Genomic DNA, 20,934 nt, shown 5'->3' on the forward strand with positions numbered 1-20,934 from the left:
TAATTCAATAATTATAATCAAAGCACAACAGGATGTAGGTGTTTGGGTCAAATAAAGCCGATCTGGGGGCTGTACAAGGCCTGAATCGTGTTAGTAATGAAGGGCCCAACAAGACCAAACCCAAATGAAAATCTACTATCCGTTTCAATCCGCGTTGGATGCCTGAAATAATAGCTTTAATGGACCTCCAAGCATTGCTTTTTCACACGCTAAATGGAACAGTATATCAAATACAAAACGTTTTGATGTTTATATATCCTTAAATTGTTACTAATTGACATCAAAATCATTGGGTACCATATGATTTATTACCAAGTGATGGTAGAGGTATGGTTGAATACTATGTAGCATTAAAAATGGTTAGATGAGCACCATGATATCAAGGCTGTGCGTTAGTTGCAACAATATGTGGAGAGAATTAGTTTGGTTGGGACATAATGATCAGACACTCAACCTAGCTAGTATCAAATAAACTATTTTAAAATTGCGTATAGAATATAAGAATATGACCATATATAAAATGTTAAAAAATCTACATGGAGAACTATATGCGAATCAATGCTCACTCAAACTGACAACAACCCAAAATTTAACAAACACAAAGCGCCACGTATGCTAAAACAACTTGGGATGGTAAGTAGGAAACTTGTCTCACAGCCAGTAACATTTCTAAAGGCTAACCTCAGGGCCAGATTCTTTAGTTCAATGGGACTGAAAAAAGGAGAGCATTGCGTGGCTAATAAAACGCCAAATTCCAGCCGTCAAACGTCAGCTTCAACAAAGATTGCAAGAGAAAATCAGCGGCTGAGGTTGAGTAGAGGATGGATAAGATTGGTGTGAGGATAAGCAAGCAAAAAATATCCACTCCTTTACTTTTCAATAGCTTTTACTACGCGCCGTTTCACCTTTGTTTTTTAGTGCGTAGTTGTGCACCACATGCTACTTGGAAAGCTAGTCCAATGCACGTGAAAGCAGCTATCAATACCCCCCCACCCCCACCCCCTCCCATCACACACTCTCAAGTGTCAATTGTATTGTTTTCTGTTGAAAACAGTATATGTTACTTGAAATGGTACATGTTGATTTCGAGTGATAAAGGTGAAAAAGTAATGACCTAGTATTGCAGTGAGGATGGGGTCAAAATGTTCAATGATATTAGCCTATGGTGAACCCACAAGGAAACACCCTTTGAATCATACTTCATACAAATCTCTGCACCTCGTATTTGTACACGTTGTTATATATAAGACCCACATGAATATGTCATAAGGTATTATTTGTGGTATAGTTGCTCTTATCAAAATCATTGCTTTTCAGTCTATATACTTTTAACATTTAATAATTTATAAATTAAATAATTTAAACTTTTTTACCATCTTAATATATTTAAATTTATAACTCCATTTTACTTGTTTGAATTATCTGGGGTCGTTTTCATCGAAGAATTTTCTTTATTAGTATTCTTATAATCCATCATAATAGTTGTTTTGCCATAGATGCTAATGAGGGCCGAATTGGATAATATATAAATTAATTAGGTTGTTCAGCAATCACTTTTATTATGTAATTATTTCTTTAATTTAACATCAATTGTCATGTCATACACTTCATAAACATAACATGACAGTCATGATTAATGACTTTATTATATTAATCTCAAGAATTGGATTAGAACAAAATAATACATAACAAAACCATGCAACGTCAGATTCTTTATATATAATTAAGTTGGGTGATTATGACAATGGTGTCCTAATCAAAGTCCTAATTAACAAAGTTTATTTTAATTGAACTCGTTATAGCCAAAGGTCGGGGCACTCTCCTCGCACAGTTGCCCTACATGTGTCTCACAATAAAATATTTCTCTTATAATTATTCATTTATGTATGCGACTCCGGCTTCCGATTTTTTAAGCAACGTTTAAGACACGAAATATCCTCGTCTCGGATTGGTCAACCGATAACGAGGCCTTACTTGTAAAGCTAAATTCTAAAAGCCTTCAATTCATTTAAATTAATTAATATATTAATTTAACATTATCCTCTATGTTAATTGTTGTTAGACATGCATTAATCAACTCTTGTAACAACAACGAGTTTTGAAGTTTGGGAAGGTTTATAAATTCCTCGAAAATAAATACAGTCAAAGTAGACCACGGGCAATCATATATATATATATATATATATAACGGGAAGATGATTTCAAAAAAAAATCATTTAATTATCATTAAGTGGTGTACACAATTGGATAGAACATCTGGAATGTTATGTTATATGCGGTAAACATGTAAATTTCAAAAATTAAATAAATAATCAATTATTATCTCTGTGTGGGTCGTTGCATTTATTTAAAAGATAAATGACAAAAACTAAATTAATTTTGTAGTAGCATATGATGAATCCATTATTTCATGTGCACACTTATTATTAACTAAACTCCAATTAATTTTTTAATTTTAAATGTGATATGAAAGAAAATGATATTCAGAGTAAAATAAGTACAATTTTAATATTTTACTTCAACTTGTTAATCACCTTATCAATTTTGTCTATTTCTTACTCATGACATGAACAAGTACAAATGTACAACGTAATCTAATGGGTTGCAAGTTGCAACACTTGTGGGGTCGGCACGTGGTAACGGGAAGTCCCGGTTCTAACGGAGAACTCAAACGGCCCAAGGTTATCTCGCTGTAAATCTTAAACTAGATTCTTCAAAATCATTTACCGCTCCGTCAACCGTTGACGGTACTTGTTACTCCCACTTTTCCTGCCGGCTGAACCGGTCACCACCGCCTGATTTGCAAACTCTTATGTTTACCGTATTCACCCTTGTTTTGTTCCCTATTGACTAATTTACCCTTCACTTCACTTGTATACAGCATTTTTTTTTTTTGTTTGTCTCAGTGTTTTTATTGGTCATGTTATACAGCAAATCCTCGCACACCAATGGCGGAGAATTCAACTGGAGACTTTAAGATGTGGGACCTATGATTTTGCTACGTAGGATTACCACAGGGATGATGTGGGTCCCACGTGAACTAGATATAATCAAGTATGCCTAGCGGTTGTGGTTAGCAGCAAAAACTGTAAATTTACTGTGATGATGACACGTGGCAAACATGCATGTAGCTTAGGTATGTGATAGATACTGTAGCCCCCCCCCCCAACACACACATGATGACACAGAACAAATCACTACCAACCATCTAATACCGTGGGGTCCACTTCCATTCATTGGCTATAGATTGATAATAAAAAAAATCGATCTAACGGTAGAAATAGAGAGTGTCCCCATATCGAATTTAAGGGAAAGGAAAGGTTAAGAAAGGACTGCATGGACTTTTCGCAAATATGTGAGGGCAGTCACGTCATTTGGAAAGATAGGCTGTTTCGAAAATCCAGGCGCATAATCAATAAAAATCCGTAATTTTGTGTAACGACAAGTACAACTGTACAAGCTGTAATTATAGTATTAATTAATTTTATTTATCCACGAGAACAAGAAAACATTTTAAATACAAAAAAATAAAAATATTAAAGTTGGAGACAAGAAGTAAAGAGCGAGTAGTGACATTAATTTAATAATCAGTACAAAAAAAAAGAATAGAAAAAATAAAAAAAAAATTAATTGTTTCATGTGAGAGAGGTTGTAGAAGACAACTATATATTTATGTGTTGATTTGAACTAAAGGCAAGGCGCCCTTTAAAGTAATCCTTTCTGTCAATTTGCTTTTTTTAAGAATGGCGTCGTTTTTGTGGAAGTTGAAAAGCAGAGAATAGAAGAAGAAGATAAAAGTAGCAAAAGAAAGAAATTAACAGAGAGAAACACAACAGAAACAGAGTGTTTGTTTGTTCAATCTATCAATCAACCATGGCCATGCAAGTTATTCAGGGCCTGGATTGGTTTCTCTAACTTCGTTTCTTCTTCTTCACAAGCCATTTAGATTTGGTGGGTATGTTAGATCTTTGCTTCAAAATGCCTACACAGCCTTGTTCATGTTTATGGAGAGTTGTCAACACTGTTGGATTAGTTTTTTCTTTTTGAAAATGGCTAAATGGTCTTCTTTCATGTGGTCTTAGTGTTCAAAAATGGTTCTTGAGTTTATCTTTTTCTGTATCTTTTTGCTGCTCATGCATTTGTTTTTAGTTAATTTTTGTGTACAAATCTGGTAATAACATAAAGTTTGTGTTCTTTACATGTTTCAGAACTGTGGTTTGAGTGTTTAAGATGTTTTGAAAATGAGAGGGCAGTTTGATTTTTGATTTTTTATATTTAATTGTTTGTTTGCTTCTATACGTTGGCCAATTTCTGTGTATTTGGACGTTTGTTTGTTTGGAAAACATTGTGAATATTATGTATTGAGTGTGGAATTTACTAAAATATTATAGTTTTGACTTTAATGGCCTGTTAATAGATCATTTTAGTGTGGATATGATTTTATTTTTTGATGAATACTTCTTTTCAAAAGAGCATGAGCATCTCTTTTAAGGTAAGATTTTAAAATTTGAATTCTAATATAGAAAGGTAAAAATTACAAATTCGTTGAAGCTGATAGCCTGATATAGGAAGTAAAAATATTAAATGTTCTTTACCTAAGGAAATTTGGTTTAAATTCTTTTATGCTAAATAGAGAAGATCGTGTATGTATTTAGTGTTGATGTTGCTTTTCAGCCTGTTCCTGAACTGGCAAAAATGTTGCAGCTTTTCTTTCTGTTGTATTTTGGCTCTTAGGTTGCTGTCATTACTTATTTTGAAATCATGTTGTCTGGATATTTCTTCCTTCTTTTGGCTATAAAGTTGCAGTTTATGGTTTTTTATTATTATCCACTGTAATGCTAATTATGGTCGATTGAACTCAATACTAATTATATTGATTATCTTTCATCTCCTGGAATTTGAATTATTCATGTCTCTTCTTGTGTGTTTATCTCGCTGGTCTAATAGATCTGCAGTTATTTGTACTTGATGTTGAAATTGAATTATGTCTTTGCCATATTAAACCTTTTTTTTTTGGGGGGGAGTCTTGACTTTGTTTATATTTTACTTTGCACTTGCAGAGTTGAGACTTAGAGATGGATTTTACAGAGTCCACAAAGGCTGTCTACAATAGAATACAGAAACTAGAGCCTGAAAATGTCTCAAAGATTATTGGGTACCTCCTTTTACAAGACCATGGTGAACGTGACATGATTCGTTTGGCGTTTAGCCCTGATCATTTGATCCATTCTTTGATCATTGAAGCCAAATCAAAACTTGGCTTATGTAAATCTGCAGTTTCACCTCCAATCTCACCTTCTCAGGTGAGTCCAGCATCCGCTGCTGATCTCCCTTTACAATTTACACCTTTCTCGCCTACTTCAACGCACCCAGTTTCCTCTCCTGTAACTATGAGAGCTGCCAGTCATTTCTGGGATCAACTAGTGACTGCTGATCAACAACAACAGGTCAATGATAGGGATTTTGTCCAACAAGCATACTCCAATTCGGTTGCTGAAGATTTTCGTCTTCAAAACCAAATGCAGTTCTTGACATTGGAAGATAAGATAGAATCAGTTAACTCTGTCAATTCAGATTTCTCAAGCAACTACTTCTACCCAGAACCTGCTTTGGGTGCAAGAACCAGTCGGAGGTCTCCAAGCTTGCCCGAGTTTCCTGTTAAAGTTTGCCATTACTTTAATAAGGGATTCTGTAAGCACGGCAACAACTGTAGGTACTTCCATGGCCATCCTATGCCAGAGAGCTTTTCTCAGATTTTCAGCCCAAGTTCAAACGAGATTCACAATGAAGACCATGTCTTCTCACCAGGGTCTCTTGAAAAGCTAGAATTGGAACTCACTGAACTTCTGAAGTTAAGGAGAGGGTTTCCTGTATCAATTGCCTCTTTACCAATGATGTATTATGAGAAGTATGGTAAGACCCTTCAGGCTGAAGGGTACCTTACTGAGAGCCAGAGACATGGTAAGGCTGGTTATAGTCTAACAAAGCTTCTTGCTCGTTTGAAGAACAGCATTCGTGTCATTGACAGGTACAATATATGGAACTTTATGTTTTTTTGCATCTGAAAAATTACACTTAGATCTGTTGAATTCTGAAATTTTGTTGTTTCTGTTCCAGGCCTCATGGGCAGCACTCGGTTATTTTGGCTGAGGATGTACCAAAGTACCTAGACTATGCTGGTGAAAGAAGTGATCCTGGTGGAATTGTTGCTGGTTCTCGACAGATATATCTTACTTTTCCGGCTGAAAGTACTTTTACAGAAGAGGATGTTTCCAACTACTTCAGGTAAAGATATCTGGATATGACCATTGGTAGCTTGATATCATAAACTTGGTTTCTTGGTTCTAACTTTTTATATTTATATGTGTTTTATTTTGTAGCAAATTTGGGCCTGTGCAAGATGTTAGGATTCCATGCCAACAAAAGAGGATGTTTGGGTTTGTCACTTTTGTTTTTGCGGATACAGTCAAGCAAATTTTGGCTAAGGGGAATCCCCATTTTGTATGTGGAGCTCGTGTATTGGTGAAACCTTACCGGGAAAAGTCAAGGTTTGTTGACAGGTAAAATATTTTTTGTATAATATCAAAAAAAATGGTCTCATTTTATGTTATCAAGAAGTGATTAGATTCCAGAACTTATTGTTTTCCCTGTATCTTGTTTATGTAATAGTATTACTTGCACTAATTCGTAGCGACTAATTTTTTGTTGATATTCCTGATGATTTTTACTGGTTGGAGTCAATGACAGAGACCCTGAGAAACCATATCTGCCTTTACAAGCTTCTATTTTGATGATTATAGGCATGTTGTTTTTGACATTGATCACCATCTTTGTCTCCTTTAATACATGGGCCACTTTATTTCTGGTGCTGATGGCTCCATTTGAATTCTGAACGACTATTGGACGTCTTTATTTTTTTGCTCCATGGACTACTTATGACAGTTTTTGAAATATGTAGCTTTGTAGTTTTATGATTTATCCCTTTCAAAATAGCATCTTCATAGCTGGCGATAATGCATGTGAGGTAGGGCCATTGCTTTGAAATTCCACGCTAATAAAGTTTTCTTAGGAGTTTTAGTCTTTGTAGATATTAAACTATAGGCAATTGAAATGTCATAGGTATAATAGTTACTTCTTGCACTAATTAGGACTAATAATAGGGTTATTCTTGGCAAATTGAAATGCTTCATTTGTGCAATCATCTATTTTTTGAATTCAATAGAGAATATTTCTTCTGTCTTATATTCCCATTTTTGTTGCTTACACTAAGAACTTTTGAAACTTACGGGAACTACAATTATGCATATCTTTGTATTGTTGTGCATTTTTCAAAGATTCACAGAAGTAATGTGAAACGATTGTCCTAGATAGTGAATTACGTAAGCTTTCTTAAGTTTGCTTTTCTGTTTGCATATGGGAATTAGTTCTTACAGTGGTATTTACAGTTTCAAGAATTATTTTTCTTCAGGAAGTATACAGAAAAAGTGCAACACCCTATGTTTTATGGCCAACAGTTTATGGATGGTGATTCTGAGGTTCACTCGAGTGAGTAAAAAGACCGTCATACCTGTGTATCTTTCTTTTGTCTTTCAACAGTTTTGACTTTTGGAGTTACATTATGTTCTAATGTTCACTTGTCATTTAATTGTGTGGTCTTTCTACAGTGCCAAGAGTTTGTGATAATTCGAGATTACTCAGGAAGCAGCTGATGGAGGAACAGGAGCAAGCATTTGAATTTGAGAGAAGGCGCTTTTCAGAGATGCATTTAGCACCTAAACCGTTGACTCATCACTCCTACTTTGGCTACTCAATGGATGAGTTGAAGCTGTCAGGAGGTTTGTTAATTTTACATCAAAAAGAGTTATTTACTTATAATTTCCTTTTTGTTATATTATTTTTCTTCCTTACAATTTTCCTTTTACATCTATTCGTTGACTGATATACTTGTCTTTTTGAACGTTATAGCCCGTGGAGAACAAGCAGAATTTCCTTCGGCAGAGCGATTCAATTATTTGTTGGATGTACTCAATAATGGTTCCACCAGTGAGGACAATGTCACGCATATGAATACCCGTTATAATGATCAGGAGAGGTAATAATGCTTTGATATTCATTCTATTCTTTTAGTAGATTAGAGTTTACCATTAAGAACATAAGAATAGTTTGCTGGTTAGTGCTCCTCTCCTTTTTGAGAATCACATGGAAGCATAATTATTTTCTGTCTTGTGGGGGTATTCAAAAGCAGAGTGCATTTGGTCCACGTGCTATATTTAACAATTAGTAATCTTCTTTGTGGATGCGTTTTCCACATTTTTTATATCGATTATCTTTTTCTTTTTCTTTTGGTTTATTGTTTTAAACCACTTGCAGTAATCAAGGACTTAATCTTCCTGAGAGCCCATTTGCATCTCCAATAGGAAGCGGTATTTCAACAGTTATATAGAGATTCAGACACAGAAGAATTATAGAGGTAGAAGACCAGAGTTGGAAGAAGATTATTTTCGTGGGGTTTTAATACATGAGAAGTTTATTTTTCTTGCCATACCTCAACGTGGTCGATCAGTCAGCTGCACAGTGCATACCAAAAGGAGAGACAATAGTACAAGTTCTTTCTCCATGTTTACTTGGTGGAGAAGATTACAAAGAAAGATGATATAGAAATCTAATATGTAACAGGTCTTTATTTTTCTCTTTTTCCCTTACCTGAATCAATTAATGTAATCACAGAAAGTAATTAGCCAGAGAGCTTATTGGTCTTTAGAAGAAAATGTAAAATATAGTCTTTCTCTAGTAGAGAGGAAGTATTAAAAATATATATATATATGTGCAGGGTGCAGAGATAAAGAAGAAAGTTGTAGAGATCTCTGCAATACTGACATACAAATTAATGCTAAATAATCTAATTTATACAATGCAGCTTTACTTTAGTACATATTTCTGAAGCCATGTGTAATCTCTCAATCTTGTGCTTATTTCTTGGTAGTTTCTTATCATAGAGATAATAATTAGAAAATCATAATATAGTTATATATATATTGATGAATGTTGGAAGCATATGTTCAGCCTTAAATGGTGGAAATAAAAGGTGCATAATCAATGTTTGCAGTTGTGGTTACTGCATCATTGTGTCTATTTCTTTGTGCAAATTATGCCTTTTTCAGCAAAAGAAACCTTCAAGTAAGGCTAGTTGTTATAAAATAATATAAACTAAATTCATTGATATCCGATTGATTATTGACCCTTTCATAAGTGAAAGTGAGGTCAGAATTGCATGTTCTAAAAGTGGGTTGTATCTGGAGCTGATTGTGATTCTGTATAAGATATGTGGGGAGACCATATGGGCTATACTGTTCCATTATATTTAAACAGTGACTTGATTTAAATGTTTTTGGAGTTAGCTTTTTTACAGCTAAGGCCATCTCCAACCACAATAACTAAATTGGTGTAAGTTTTGGTGTGAAACACTATTGCATCTCCAATCCATTACACAAAAAAAATATTCCTTAGAATATTTTTTTTCTTTTTCTTTTTATTAATAATCAACAATTAATCTATTTCATTAATTATTTATATATATTAATTAAATATTGGGAATAATATTTTTATTAAATAATAATTACTTTGAAAATTATACTAATTTAATAAAATTAAGCATTTATTTAATCAAATAAATATTACATTTAATATAGAAAAATATTACTTTTAATATAAAATGCCACAAAAAATATATATATATTTCATAGTATTCTGGTAGATTATAAAAAAATATATTTTATAATTTACAGGAATACTAAATTGTTATTTTAGTTTATGTTATATTTTCTTTTAATTTTAGTGTTTTTAAATTAGTGTTAATTTTTATTTTGAGTTATTGTAGTTTAATATTTGCATTGAATAAAGTTTTGTTTTTAATTTTTCATCATTTTTTTAATTATATAATTATTATGAATTTATTATTATAAATAATAATCAAATTAACATAAATACAAATAACAAAAATTAAATTAAAAAAAATCACGCGAAATTGATGTGCATGAACAGTGCTATACCAAATTTGGCGTGACATTGTGCATTTACACCAAATTGATGTAATGTTTGGTGTTGGGTTAGAGATGCCCTAATCATGATAAGTAATTGGAGTATTCTTGTAAATCCCAGAAAATGAAATGAAAATTTTGTTGACAGAGGAGGAGCATCTTTCAGAAAGAATTTCCCTTTAACCATGTTGGCCACAATAGTGAATGACTTTTGTTCATCTTTTACTACACTTTGCTTGTAAGTAAGGTTAGTGTTTTTTACTTTATTTTTTTCCCCTAATTTTGTGGGCTAAATGACAGAAGCTAAATGTAATGTAGGTCAATGCCGGCCATTTACAGCTGATGATTATCATTAATCGTATTTAATTGTTATCTAAATCATAATTGCAGTTGCTTGGAAAAAAGAATGTTCTTTTTTTTTTTTTTTTTTTAAAAAAAAGTTTAGCGCACATGGGTAGTTGCCAAAATGAGGGAACAGTAATTTTGAAGTTATCATGTTCTTTATTAGTTTATATTGCTCATGTAATGTGTGGGTGTTTAAAATAGTTCTTATCAATAATGAGAGACAATATCTATCCACTTCTGAATTTCATATTGCTAATCCCATTAACATTTCCTCGACTCAAATTTGAGAAAAAACCAATGGATAAGCTTGAATAAGTGTTTAATCATGGCTTCTATTCATGTGACGTAGCCCATCTGAACTTGTTGCCAGGTCCAGTTGGCATCATCCAATCTGATATTAAGACAAAGGGATGACTTGGATCAACCTGTAGCATAGCTGTTTCAATAAGTTTAGTTTGGGCTTGTGTGATATCCGTTCCCCAGTTAGGGAGCAAATATAATATCTAATAGCCAACCCCGACATACTGTCTTCTCCACTAAGACCACGAGTAGATTCCTTCATCCATTATGAAGTCCAGAGCAGAGACACAATGCATACTAATGGAGATAACAATGATGCTTTATCTTAATTAGCAGGCAGGAAAACTCAGATGCTGTGGGAAGGGCAAAAAGAAGATATGAATCAAACCTAAATCTATCCAGCTCCAAACTCTCTCCTGCAATCTTTGCATGTATAGCTACAATGTCAAACATGATTCTCTTAACGACACATGGAAGTGACACTAAACTGAAACGTTTTGGCATGCTGAACCACAAGCAACACAAAATCTGATGGCAGCCTCATGGTGAAGCTACCTGGACTAACCGAAACTTGAAAGCATTCAATATTCATTACAATTTTACTCGATGCTTAAGTGATACTAACTATCACTTCTTAATTGTATCTTAAATATCATATCAATTAACATTAAAACATCTCATGGTGTTAGTGCAAGATATGTCGGAATTTTCTAACATAGAATCCTGCCCAGAAAACACAAATTACATTGAGAGGTTTACAGTCTGTGCTGACCCCTAGGTAGATGTTACAGTACCCAGTGGGCCAAAGAGTATTTCGGTAAACAAGCAGTCAATAATTCAGAAAGCTAGAAAAAAAGTTCCTCGGGTGTACATTGCACCTCTAAACTCATCTGGAGTTAATGTTCAATCGGCCTATAACCAAGTGTGAAATATTTGCACAGTCTACCTATATATTTCTTTTTTATAAGAATCATAAAACGAACTTCAAACTAATCGAGCTTTTCTGCCAGACTAGGTTTATGTCAAGCCTTCGACTCTGCTGCAGCATGAAGCAGCTCGTCTGGAGTTGCAGCTGGGTCCAAATCCCAACATTTACCTGACAAATTAATTGTTTCTCCTTGAAGTAGCCAAGATGGCACCTGGTGTGAAAACCGTAACATTTCTCTCCTAGGAATCCATTTAATAGCATGCTTATCAGAATTCCTTTGATAAACTGTCTTGAACCCTGTCAGCTTGATGAGGGGAGCAATACAAACTCCAAGCTCCTCAGAGTAATCATCAAGAACCTCCACCATCTCATACTGGTGCCTCACATTATCTGGTGTTGATCTATCCCAATCTCGTGACCAGTTCCGATAAACAGCCCATATCTCCCCACTTTTGGGAAATATCCGAACACAACCTCCCCTGCCAGCCTTTTGTCCTTTCAGAAGATGAGAGAAAATGTTGACTTGATCAACAACATCAGAATTCCAAGCCCTGAAGTGTCCACAAGATTTGGTAAATCCAAATTCCACCCAATTCACAGAACCAAATTCGCTATCAGTTTTGGAGTTCAAGTAGGTGATGAGAATCTTAAAAGGCTTAGTTGAGATAACCTGTCGAATCAGACAATACAAGCGTGGCATGCCGTCGTCTTCATCATATATGGCCCATATCTGTTTTGGCTTGAAGCATTCTTCTGATCTGTCTTTGTCAAAATCATGGAAATCAGGGTCAGGGACTGTTATTGCAACTGATCCACTTCTATCTGACTCAGTTTTATTACCAGAAACAAACAAATCTGCACTTTTAGATGCCTCCCCAGATTGCCCAGCATCAGCCAGTGATTTTGAGTTTTCTTTTACTGCAGCCACAGCTTTTGTAGCCAATCTCATAAGCTCCAATTGCTTCCGAATTTCTGTCCTTGCTTTGTCAATCAACAACTTTCTAGCATCAAATGCAGGTGCCATTGAGCAGCGTTTATTAGGTGGTTCAGTTGGGCGGACAAGCTTGGGATCCTGCTCATTACTTGCATTACCATTTGCTAAGTTGGCTTCAGAAGCAGGTTCAGACCCATTTTTAAAACTAGATGCCACAACCACCTTCCTTCTCTTATCCTGTCTACCAGCCTTTGACCCTGAAGGTTCAACAGAACCAGATATAGAATGTTTTCCATTAGAGCCAGATTTAACCTTAGATCCAGCACCATTAACATTTCCATTCATCTGATAGCCAGCATCACTGGATATAGCAGATGATCCATTGGGAGTGACAATGCTGGTAGAAGTTCCAGAAAGTGAGCTCCACTGAAATGAAACATTTGAAACATACTCAAAGCCATGTCCAGAATGAAATCCAGCAATTCCATTCCCAGTAATAATTGTAGCATTGGTTGGGACATATGTAACCCCATCATATCCATGACTTCCATACCCATTAGAAGACACATATGACCAAGGGCAATAAGGGAAAGAACCATTCACTGGTGCTGTCCCAGTTTCCACAGCAACGAAAGTACCACGGCAGTTCTTGCAGGAAAGTCTCTTATTCACATACTTTCGGAGATACTCATACTGAACTTTACAAGATGTGCAAACAGTCCAGAAAGTATCAAGCCTAGTATGAGAAGATGAATTGGAGCAATTGCTATGTCCTGTAACTCCAGTAGTATATGCCGGTGATAAATTTGTCTGAACAACTCCAGATGCCATCTTTTTATTTCTCTTGAGATCATAAGAGCTTCTCTTACCATGGTCAGACAAGAGAGTCCATGCTTCAGAAACAAGCTTGAAAGCTCCATCAGCTCCCACGCATTTGTTTTTATCAGGGTGGAGCAATACAGCCATCTTCCTGTACTGTTTCTTCACCGCATCTTTATTAGCAGAAGGCTTCAATCCAAGGACTGAATAATAATCGATTTCCCCATTACACTTAATCTCAGAGGCAAAATAAACTTCAAATGTGGCCACCATTTGAGCTATGCCCTCTAGACCTGGACAGAGTGTCTTAGCTTTTAATGCATAATTCTTTGCCCCTGCAAAATCTTTCTCTGCAAATCGCTTCTCTGCAATTTCTTTTGCTCTAAGGGCCTCCTCAACGTTAGCTTCCATTTAGAAATTTAAACCACTTCAAAACCGAATTTTTTAAACAAAAGCTATGACCAAGCCAGCATTCCTAATCGTGAAATAAATCTGATTCTTGAGTACATTCTCTCATCTGCAAACATGTAATAAGGCAATATTTAGTTTTAAATTTCATGTCATCAAGCTTCAACATTTTCCTAGAAATAACTTTAATAAACCAAGTCACGCTATTTTGAGCTAGTACAAAGCAGTATTAATTTGAGCGTTTACTCTTAGGATCTTAACTTGAGATCTGTTTGATTGCCAAGAAACCGATGAAAAAGAAGACTCAAATTGAAAGTTTAAATATCTCCATCATTTCGCTATCTGAAACATTAAAAAAATTAAAAAACTTGATACAGTTGATGTGTTCCTTATCATAAACACAACATAAATGTCAAGCTTCTAACTTCATTTTCCTTCATTTTCGCAGCTACCAAACACTCACTAATGTCAAAATCAAACACGCCATTTCATAATTACAGCTCAAGGTCACATATTTCAGCGAAAATACCCAAATCGAAAGCCAAATCTCACTAAATTCAGCATTAAAACAAATGCACATGGATCCAAGTTACAAATACGCCAAATAATAATAAAAAAAACCGCCCTAAAATATCAATTATCAAATCTAAAGTATCCCACAACAACCTAAATAGTATAAACAAAATCAAAGCTTGCACTAACAAGTCACACATAAAAAATACATACTTACTGAGATTCGAGCAGAAACTGAAGTGAAGCAAAAGACCCAGATCGCCAGGTGTCCCAGTGAGCTCGAGCAAATCAAGACTGTGTTGAGCTAATTGTGAAACTCAGTGTAGTATTGAAAAGCCCACTCACAGAACACTATGAACTTATTTTAATGTAAATTTACAGCAAAGTGGAGTGTGCAAAATGGTAAATTTTTACTGAATTTAGAGGCTTTCAGTAGAATTTAATAGGATTTTAAGAAGACGGAGAATCGGCGGCAAGGAATTGGAGATTCCGTCGATTGCCGATTAGAAATGAGAGCAAAAATTAATAATAAAAATGATAATTTTCAGGGGGAAGTAAACGGAGTTAATAGTATTTAAGGTGGGGGTAGCTAATGTGCGCCATGGTGCGTACTGCCCATAATCATTTTTACTTTCTTTTTTCTTATTTCCGAAAAAAAAAAAAAAATTATTACAACAGCATGTTTGTTAGGGGTGTGTTTGGTAGTGGGTAATAAAAATGGGTAAGGAATAATAATAATAATAATAATATAATAATTTTAATTTAATTAAGTTAATTATTATTTGTTAATTTTAGGTATGAAATAGTTCGCTCACTTAAAAAGGTTCTACTTTTTTTTCCCCAAATTTTCTTATAGTTTTCTGGTACGTAGAAGAAAAGCAAAGCAAGATTCTTCAATATTTTTTAATTCTTTTTAGTATTAGGAACCAATTTTAATGGGATGATCAAACATACCCTTCAAGTCTCTTTTAAGAGAGTTTCTATTACTCCAATTTTGGGTAATTTAAATTTATCTTGAATTCTGACAGAGATTTCTATCCAATTAGTTTAGTTGAGGATGTTTGTCAAAATTCAGAATCAAATATATTGACCCATTCCTAGATTTTTCAATCATATCTAGAGCTTATTTTAAGGCATTGATTATTGATAATTACAAGATTATGTAATCAGACGCAAAAAGTCATTTAACTATTGCTAATTAGCAGAAACAAAAACAGTTGACACTAAACTGGATGATTGGAAATTTTGTTGTGTTTTTTTACGCATAATGAGTCAATTGGTCCCAAGTTCAGGGCTTGTCTAATCCTAACAGAAACTCTCAGGCCCATTTACCTTTTACAACAATCAATTAACATAACTAGATCAGATTTTAGTTTGTGTATTGTTGATACATGGGGAAATTTTTTTTAGATAATTTTCGTTTGTTTCATCAATTAATCCATAATTTCATGTCAACATCACTTTAATCATGTTTATTTTGATAGGGTCCAAATTATATTATTTATTGAGAAGAAATGCAAATAATTGTAATATACACCTTTATTATGTGTGGGTTTTCTTTCTTGCTTAATTTTATTCAATAATAAAAAATTCTAAAAACTTTTAAGAAAAAAATCCAACCAACCCACCATGGAAAAAAGAATAATTTACCACTTGGGTTGTTGGCTCACATTTATGATGAACACATGAAGATCAATGATACAATTGAATGGGGAGGGAGAATAAAGAAATAAAAATTCAATGGCTAATAATTTATGATTGAAAAATAATTAATTTACTAAAAGAAAAAAATAAAAAAATTATTCTTCTATGGTAGTGTGTGGTAGGGGACAAAAGATATTCCTGCCCTCATGTTTAAAAAACAAAAAAGAAAGAAAAAAAAAGAATTTATTGAATATTATAGCCAGCTAATTTTCCCATTTACTTCCAATATACATTTCACCTTTGAGGACAGGTCCCCCACTTCCTCTTCTCTCTCCTTTAATTCCTAATTTATTTCAAAAATATATAAATTATTCCATTAATTTAAAAGAATTAGTAACATTATAAATCCAATAATCAATAATAATGAAAATAACAACAAAAATAATTTCTATTTTTTTTAAGTGAATTTAATGTGTTCTACTTCTTATTGTTTTGGTAATAACTTGCATTTCAATAAATCAAACTAAAAATAATAAAAAAAAAAAAAAAAATCAGACGTTCACGGGCTTGCACAGGAACATCAGTGACGACGTGGAGGCATCACATTCGCCGAGTCTGTCATCAACCCCCAGTCTCTCATAATAATCAACGCAAAACAAAGAAAGCGAGAGTTGCACCTCGTCACGAGTCCACACTACTCTCTTCACTCGCCGCTGACGCCTCTGCTCCGCGAGCCGACTGAGCACGGGCCTTAAACAAACCATGTACAGCCTTTTATAACCACCAAGAGCCACCACAACGGGGCGTACACTAGAAGGAGGAGGAGACGACATGTGGCGAAAGCAGAGTTCCTCCCAAAGCAAGTCGTTGCGAGCTATGGTGCACCAGAGACGACAGACACATGCAGCGACGCAAAGGGAGCGACCGTCAAGTCGTTTGAGAATCTCAATAAGAATGTCAATGTGGTCGTTGATGAAGAACTTTGGTTTCTTTTGTTGCATGGCTTGGTTGTGGGGCTGGTGATGACGGAGATGAAGTTGCACCATAGGAATTAAAGGTGAGGTTTTTTAAAGAGGGAGAGCTCGTGCTCAGACTCAGAGATATATATAAACTGAAAGTGGGTATATAATGTATATATATACATACAACTCACAAGAGTCAAGAGTGGCTTTAGAGGGTTTTAATTTGTAGGGGTAACGTGTAGTTTAAGAGATTTGACTTGTGAAAGAGAGGGGCTCTGAGAGATTTGTTTGCATGCATGTGTGTGGTTATTTAATGAAAAGCTAAACAACTTTTAGAGATATAATCATTCGAGAAATTTATTTGGAGTTATGTATTTCAAGTTGATGAGAGAGATAGAGTGATTAATTAGCCATTAATTTGGATTAATGAAGGAGAGTTTAGTGTTTTATTAGGTTAAGATTAAGAGGGTGTGTAAGTGTTAGGGAAACAGTCAAAGATTTGGTGTAAATGAGAGAGAGAGAGAGAGAGAGGGTGTGGGTATCGAGGGGAGAGGAGAAGGGGCCAAGAGAAAAATTCCAAAGAAAAGAACTGGAACCAATGCTACCAATGGCTTTTCTTTTATTGTTTTGAATAAATGTTTTCGGGTTAAGCAGATTTGTTGTTTGTTGTTTTTGTTGTTTGCATATTTCAAGACTTTGTTTTAGGGCCGTTGTAAGAAAATCCTCACTACTTTCTCAGAATCACAAAGTTATTTATAACGTTTAGTTTTTAGTTTAGCCCTGCACTGCATAGACGACAGTCTGTAGCTCTATGCATATGCTGTTGCGTGTACATATTAAGGTTGTGGACCATTTCTTAGGGAATAGAGATCTATGACTGGGAAAAAGTGTCAAATTTTAGACACAATATTGGTTAATCCCATCAACTCAAGTCAATATGATTCTTATCTAGATGTTTGATCTGGGGTCTTACTGGTGGATTTTGATCTGGGTACCTAGAAACACAGTTTGAAATTTATAAACTAGATTTTTCACACGGGCAATACATCAAAAAGTCATACTGAAGAATCTTAAAACTTTCGTTGATTCAAATAATTAATAATGCATCTTGGGTTACCAACCAATAAACAAAAGGAAGAAGGGTTTAAGATGATAGAGAGGGAGAGGGAGTATTTATTTGGTTGTCTCTTGGGTGTTGGATTTTGGCTCAGAAAGGAAACACCCAAGACCTTTGAGACAGAAAGCACATAATATAATATCATTAAGATAAAGGTTTGAAATTAACATTAGATTTATAAAAGTTCTCTCTTTGAGGGGACTACCCCACCAGTATCTTCAGAGAGTTTCATGGGTAGTTGTTTGTATTGTGTTGGACTTGTTTCTTGGACACATTCATCCAACAAGCAACCAAGCACTCTTCCCTACTCTTGCTGAGAGGAATTTGATTATTGCAAAATTACAAGAAGAAACCCGTAAAAAAATTGCCAAAAATTTCACATTTTCACTCACTCCCTCAACGACTATCATTTGTACTTTGTTCTTTTGTAGTTTGTGGCTGTCACTTGCTGATAAGTCAACATACATAGAAGGGCTAGCTTTTACCGCTTCAACTTTGTGCTTGCTGTGAAAATCTATTTATCTAGACAGAAACTCATAAAAAAAATGAAATAAAAATAAGCGAACAGACAAACAAACAAGGAGATAAAAGGTAAGCAGAAAGGGCCCAGAAAAAGCAAACAAGGAAATTACAGCCAGGGTTCTAAATTAGTTCTATGTATCTATAACTGCTCTCTTAGCTTGAAGTGGATGATCTTGGAATCTGGGGTTTTCTCATTGTTTAAAAACTTTTGGTAGAAATGGTTGTATGTTTTCTCTATGGCATTGTTCCTTCAGGGGATTAAAGTTTTGTGGGAAATTCTTTGTTTTATGGGTTCCTTATAGAAGGAAACTTCTAATTCAACTTAATTGAATCTATGTACTGCCAGAATTTTACAGCTGTTTGACAAACTCTGACATGGAGATTTTGGTGCACTTATCTTCCATTTCCTTTACTGTAACTGCTAAATGTAAAACACAACGTTGAAACCTTTAACTCAAATGGAATCATTAACACTTTCATTTAGATCGATCTATTATCATGCCGTGTTAGTGTTGTTAGGTCCATGGACAACTTTAGACTTGGATCATAATTGACCAGTCAATCCCAGCATTAATACTTCTATGGAACATAACCAGCAAATAAGTTCAGCCACCAGCATTGATGCTCTTTTGAAGAAACAAAACTACTTGCATACTTTCACTTCCTAAGTCCTCTGTTTCTCTTTATTCTTTTCAGCTGCCTATCAAAAATCTTTGTCTTCTTTCCCCCGAACTTCCACTTCAGAGCTAAGCTTTCTTGACATAAATTTTCCACACGAGTATGAGACATTAAAGATGGTAAGGAATGCGAGCTCTGCTAGCTGTTAAGGAATCTGGCTTCTATTGACAAATTTAATGGGATTCCAATACTTTTCAGTATTTTGAAGGAAGCTCACCTGTAAGTCCATTGTGAGATAGGTCAATGACACATAATCTTGGAAAATGAACCCTTTATTACACCATAGAATCTGTTGGGTTCCAAATTGAGAAATTGTAGAGGGAAAGATATCATTGATTTTGTTATCTCCAAGATTAAGAAACTCTAATTTAGTACAATTGATCAATTATCTTGGAATTTGTCCTTCCAATAGATTGCTGCTCAAAATCTGTCATCCTCAAATTAGTTCCGTTCATGAAGGTTTGAGATATGTTTCCATGAAGTTTGTTCCCTAGCAACTCCAATATTGTTTGGTCATGAAATTGCTTAGACATTGTGGAAGTACACCGCTCAACTAATTGTTTGACAAATCAAGAGCAGCAAGATGATTCAAATTGCATATCCATGATGGACTTTCAGGGTCAAATTGTTCCCTGGAACTAAATAGTGAATGTGGACACTGGTGAAATGGGGAGTGAACCTTGTAATTTGTTATACCTGTCTAAACTCAGAAGTCTAGTTCGTGGAAGAACAACAGGTTGTTGGTTAAAGCCTGACAAAAGGTTGCAAGAAAGGTTCAAAGATGTCAACCAATATAGGCTTATGTTCAACAAACATCAGTAATTTGACCAGGTATATTGTTGGAGGAAAGGTCTAGTTGCTGCAATTCATCTTGGTCACGCAGGAACTTGGGAAATTCTCTAAGATCGCATGACCCTAACCCTAGTGATGCAAATTTCTGAAAATTGGTATTGACGTTGTTTTTTATGATTAGAACCATATCTAGCTACACTCTGTCCTTCAAATTCTTTGAACCAAGGTAAAAATGTTTAATATTTTGGAGTTTAATAATCACAAATGGGTAAAACTCATCCTTAAAAATCGGTTTGTAAAGGGAGGGAGCCCATGAGTTTATTAACCCGCATATCAAACCTATACTTTAATGATGTGATCATGTGAAAGTGAAACTCAATTTAGGATCATTACATTTAGTTCAAAGACAGAATTAGGAATTGAGCCTTGAAATTGATTCGACAAAGATCCAGCTAATTGGGTTAGATTGATGAGCCCAAAAGGGATTGGAATAGTTAATTGATTTAAATTCATTCGTATTTGTGTTATGCTATGTAAAGTAGAGGGAATCTCACTAACCAAGTTGATACAGGAACTTAGAGATTGAAGAAAATAAAAATGAAGTTTGGGCTGAAAAGTTGCTGGAAGAAAAGAGTAGAAACTCAAGCTAGGAAAGACTGCTCAGTGAAGATGGAAGCAGACCCGCGAAATTGCAGTTATAGATGCCCACTTCTTCTAAGGAACAAAGATTTCCCATACTCTACCCGAAAATTGTAATTGTTAGAATTAAGGGATAGTTTTTGCAAGGAAGACAGAGATCCGATGGAAGTAGGTAAATTACCCAAAAACATACTACCGTACAGGTATAGATGTTTCAGGCGGGTAAGATAAATAAGATTAGCTAATGAAGGTGGAACTTGGCCTGAGAAATGATTGGATAGAAGGTCAAGATAACT

At 34.7% G+C, this 20,934-nt stretch overlaps 3 protein-coding genes across 4 annotated transcripts; 1 reads left to right on the plus strand and 2 right to left on the minus strand.

Moving 5' to 3' along the window:
• The first annotated feature begins 3,684 nt into the window (after positions 1 to 3,684).
• On the plus strand, positions 3,685 to 8,932 carry LOC116126368 (zinc finger CCCH domain-containing protein 18). 2 transcript variants are annotated; one of them, XM_031412068.1, is made up of 8 exons: positions 3,685 to 3,955; positions 5,061 to 6,028; positions 6,118 to 6,285; positions 6,381 to 6,560; positions 7,469 to 7,545; positions 7,665 to 7,835; positions 7,966 to 8,092; positions 8,371 to 8,932. In XM_031412068.1, the coding sequence occupies exons 2-8, from the start codon at positions 5,076 to 5,078 to the stop codon at positions 8,441 to 8,443; spliced, it is 1,749 nt and encodes a 582-aa protein (XP_031267928.1). In that variant the 5' UTR covers positions 3,685 to 3,955; positions 5,061 to 5,075; the 3' UTR covers positions 8,444 to 8,932. The 2 variants fall into 2 exon arrangements, with proteins under 2 accessions (XP_031267928.1, XP_031267927.1); XM_031412067.1 differs by having other exon boundaries at positions 3,685 to 3,951.
• A 2,362-nt stretch (positions 8,933 to 11,294) lies between these two features.
• On the minus strand, positions 11,295 to 14,813 carry LOC116126389. Its single transcript, XM_031412094.1, has 2 exons — positions 14,498 to 14,813; positions 11,295 to 13,880 (listed from the first exon to the last, which is right to left on the minus strand). Exon 2 carries the CDS (start codon positions 13,772 to 13,774, stop codon positions 11,705 to 11,707), a length of 2,070 nt encoding a protein of 689 aa, XP_031267954.1. The 5' UTR covers positions 13,775 to 13,880; positions 14,498 to 14,813; the 3' UTR covers positions 11,295 to 11,704.
• A 1,666-nt stretch (positions 14,814 to 16,479) lies between these two features.
• Positions 16,480 to 16,974, minus strand: LOC116126326 (F-box protein SNE). Its single transcript, XM_031412016.1, has one exon. It carries the CDS (start codon positions 16,972 to 16,974, stop codon positions 16,480 to 16,482), a length of 495 nt encoding a protein of 164 aa, XP_031267876.1.
• Positions 16,975 to 20,934: the final 3,960 nt, after the last annotated feature.

The sequence above is a fragment of the Pistacia vera genome, unplaced genomic scaffold, assembly GCF_008641045.1.
Source record: "Pistacia vera cultivar Batoury unplaced genomic scaffold, PisVer_v2 Contig179, whole genome shotgun sequence".
NCBI classification, from domain to species: Eukaryota; Viridiplantae; Streptophyta; class Magnoliopsida; order Sapindales; family Anacardiaceae; genus Pistacia; species Pistacia vera.

What these genes read in the sequence shown, in the direction of transcription:
- LOC116126368 (XM_031412068.1), top strand. Translation starts at nt 5,076, where the DNA reads ATGGATTTTACAGAGTCCACAAAGGCTGTCTACAATAGAATACAGAAA. An exon ending in TGATTCTGAGGTTCACTCGA is followed by an intron (nt 7,546 to 7,664) that starts GTGAGTAAAAAG and finishes GTCTTTCTACAG; the next exon opens with TGCCAAGAGTTTGTGATAAT. An exon ending in TGAGTTGAAGCTGTCAGGAG is followed by an intron (nt 7,836 to 7,965) that starts GTTTGTTAATTT and finishes TGAACGTTATAG; the next exon opens with CCCGTGGAGAACAAGCAGAA.
- LOC116126389 (XM_031412094.1), bottom strand. Translation starts at nt 13,774, where the DNA reads ATGGAAGCTAACGTTGAGGAGGCCCTTAGAGCAAAAGAAATTGCAGAG.
- LOC116126326 (XM_031412016.1), bottom strand. Translation starts at nt 16,974, where the DNA reads ATGGTGCAACTTCATCTCCGTCATCACCAGCCCCACAACCAAGCCATG.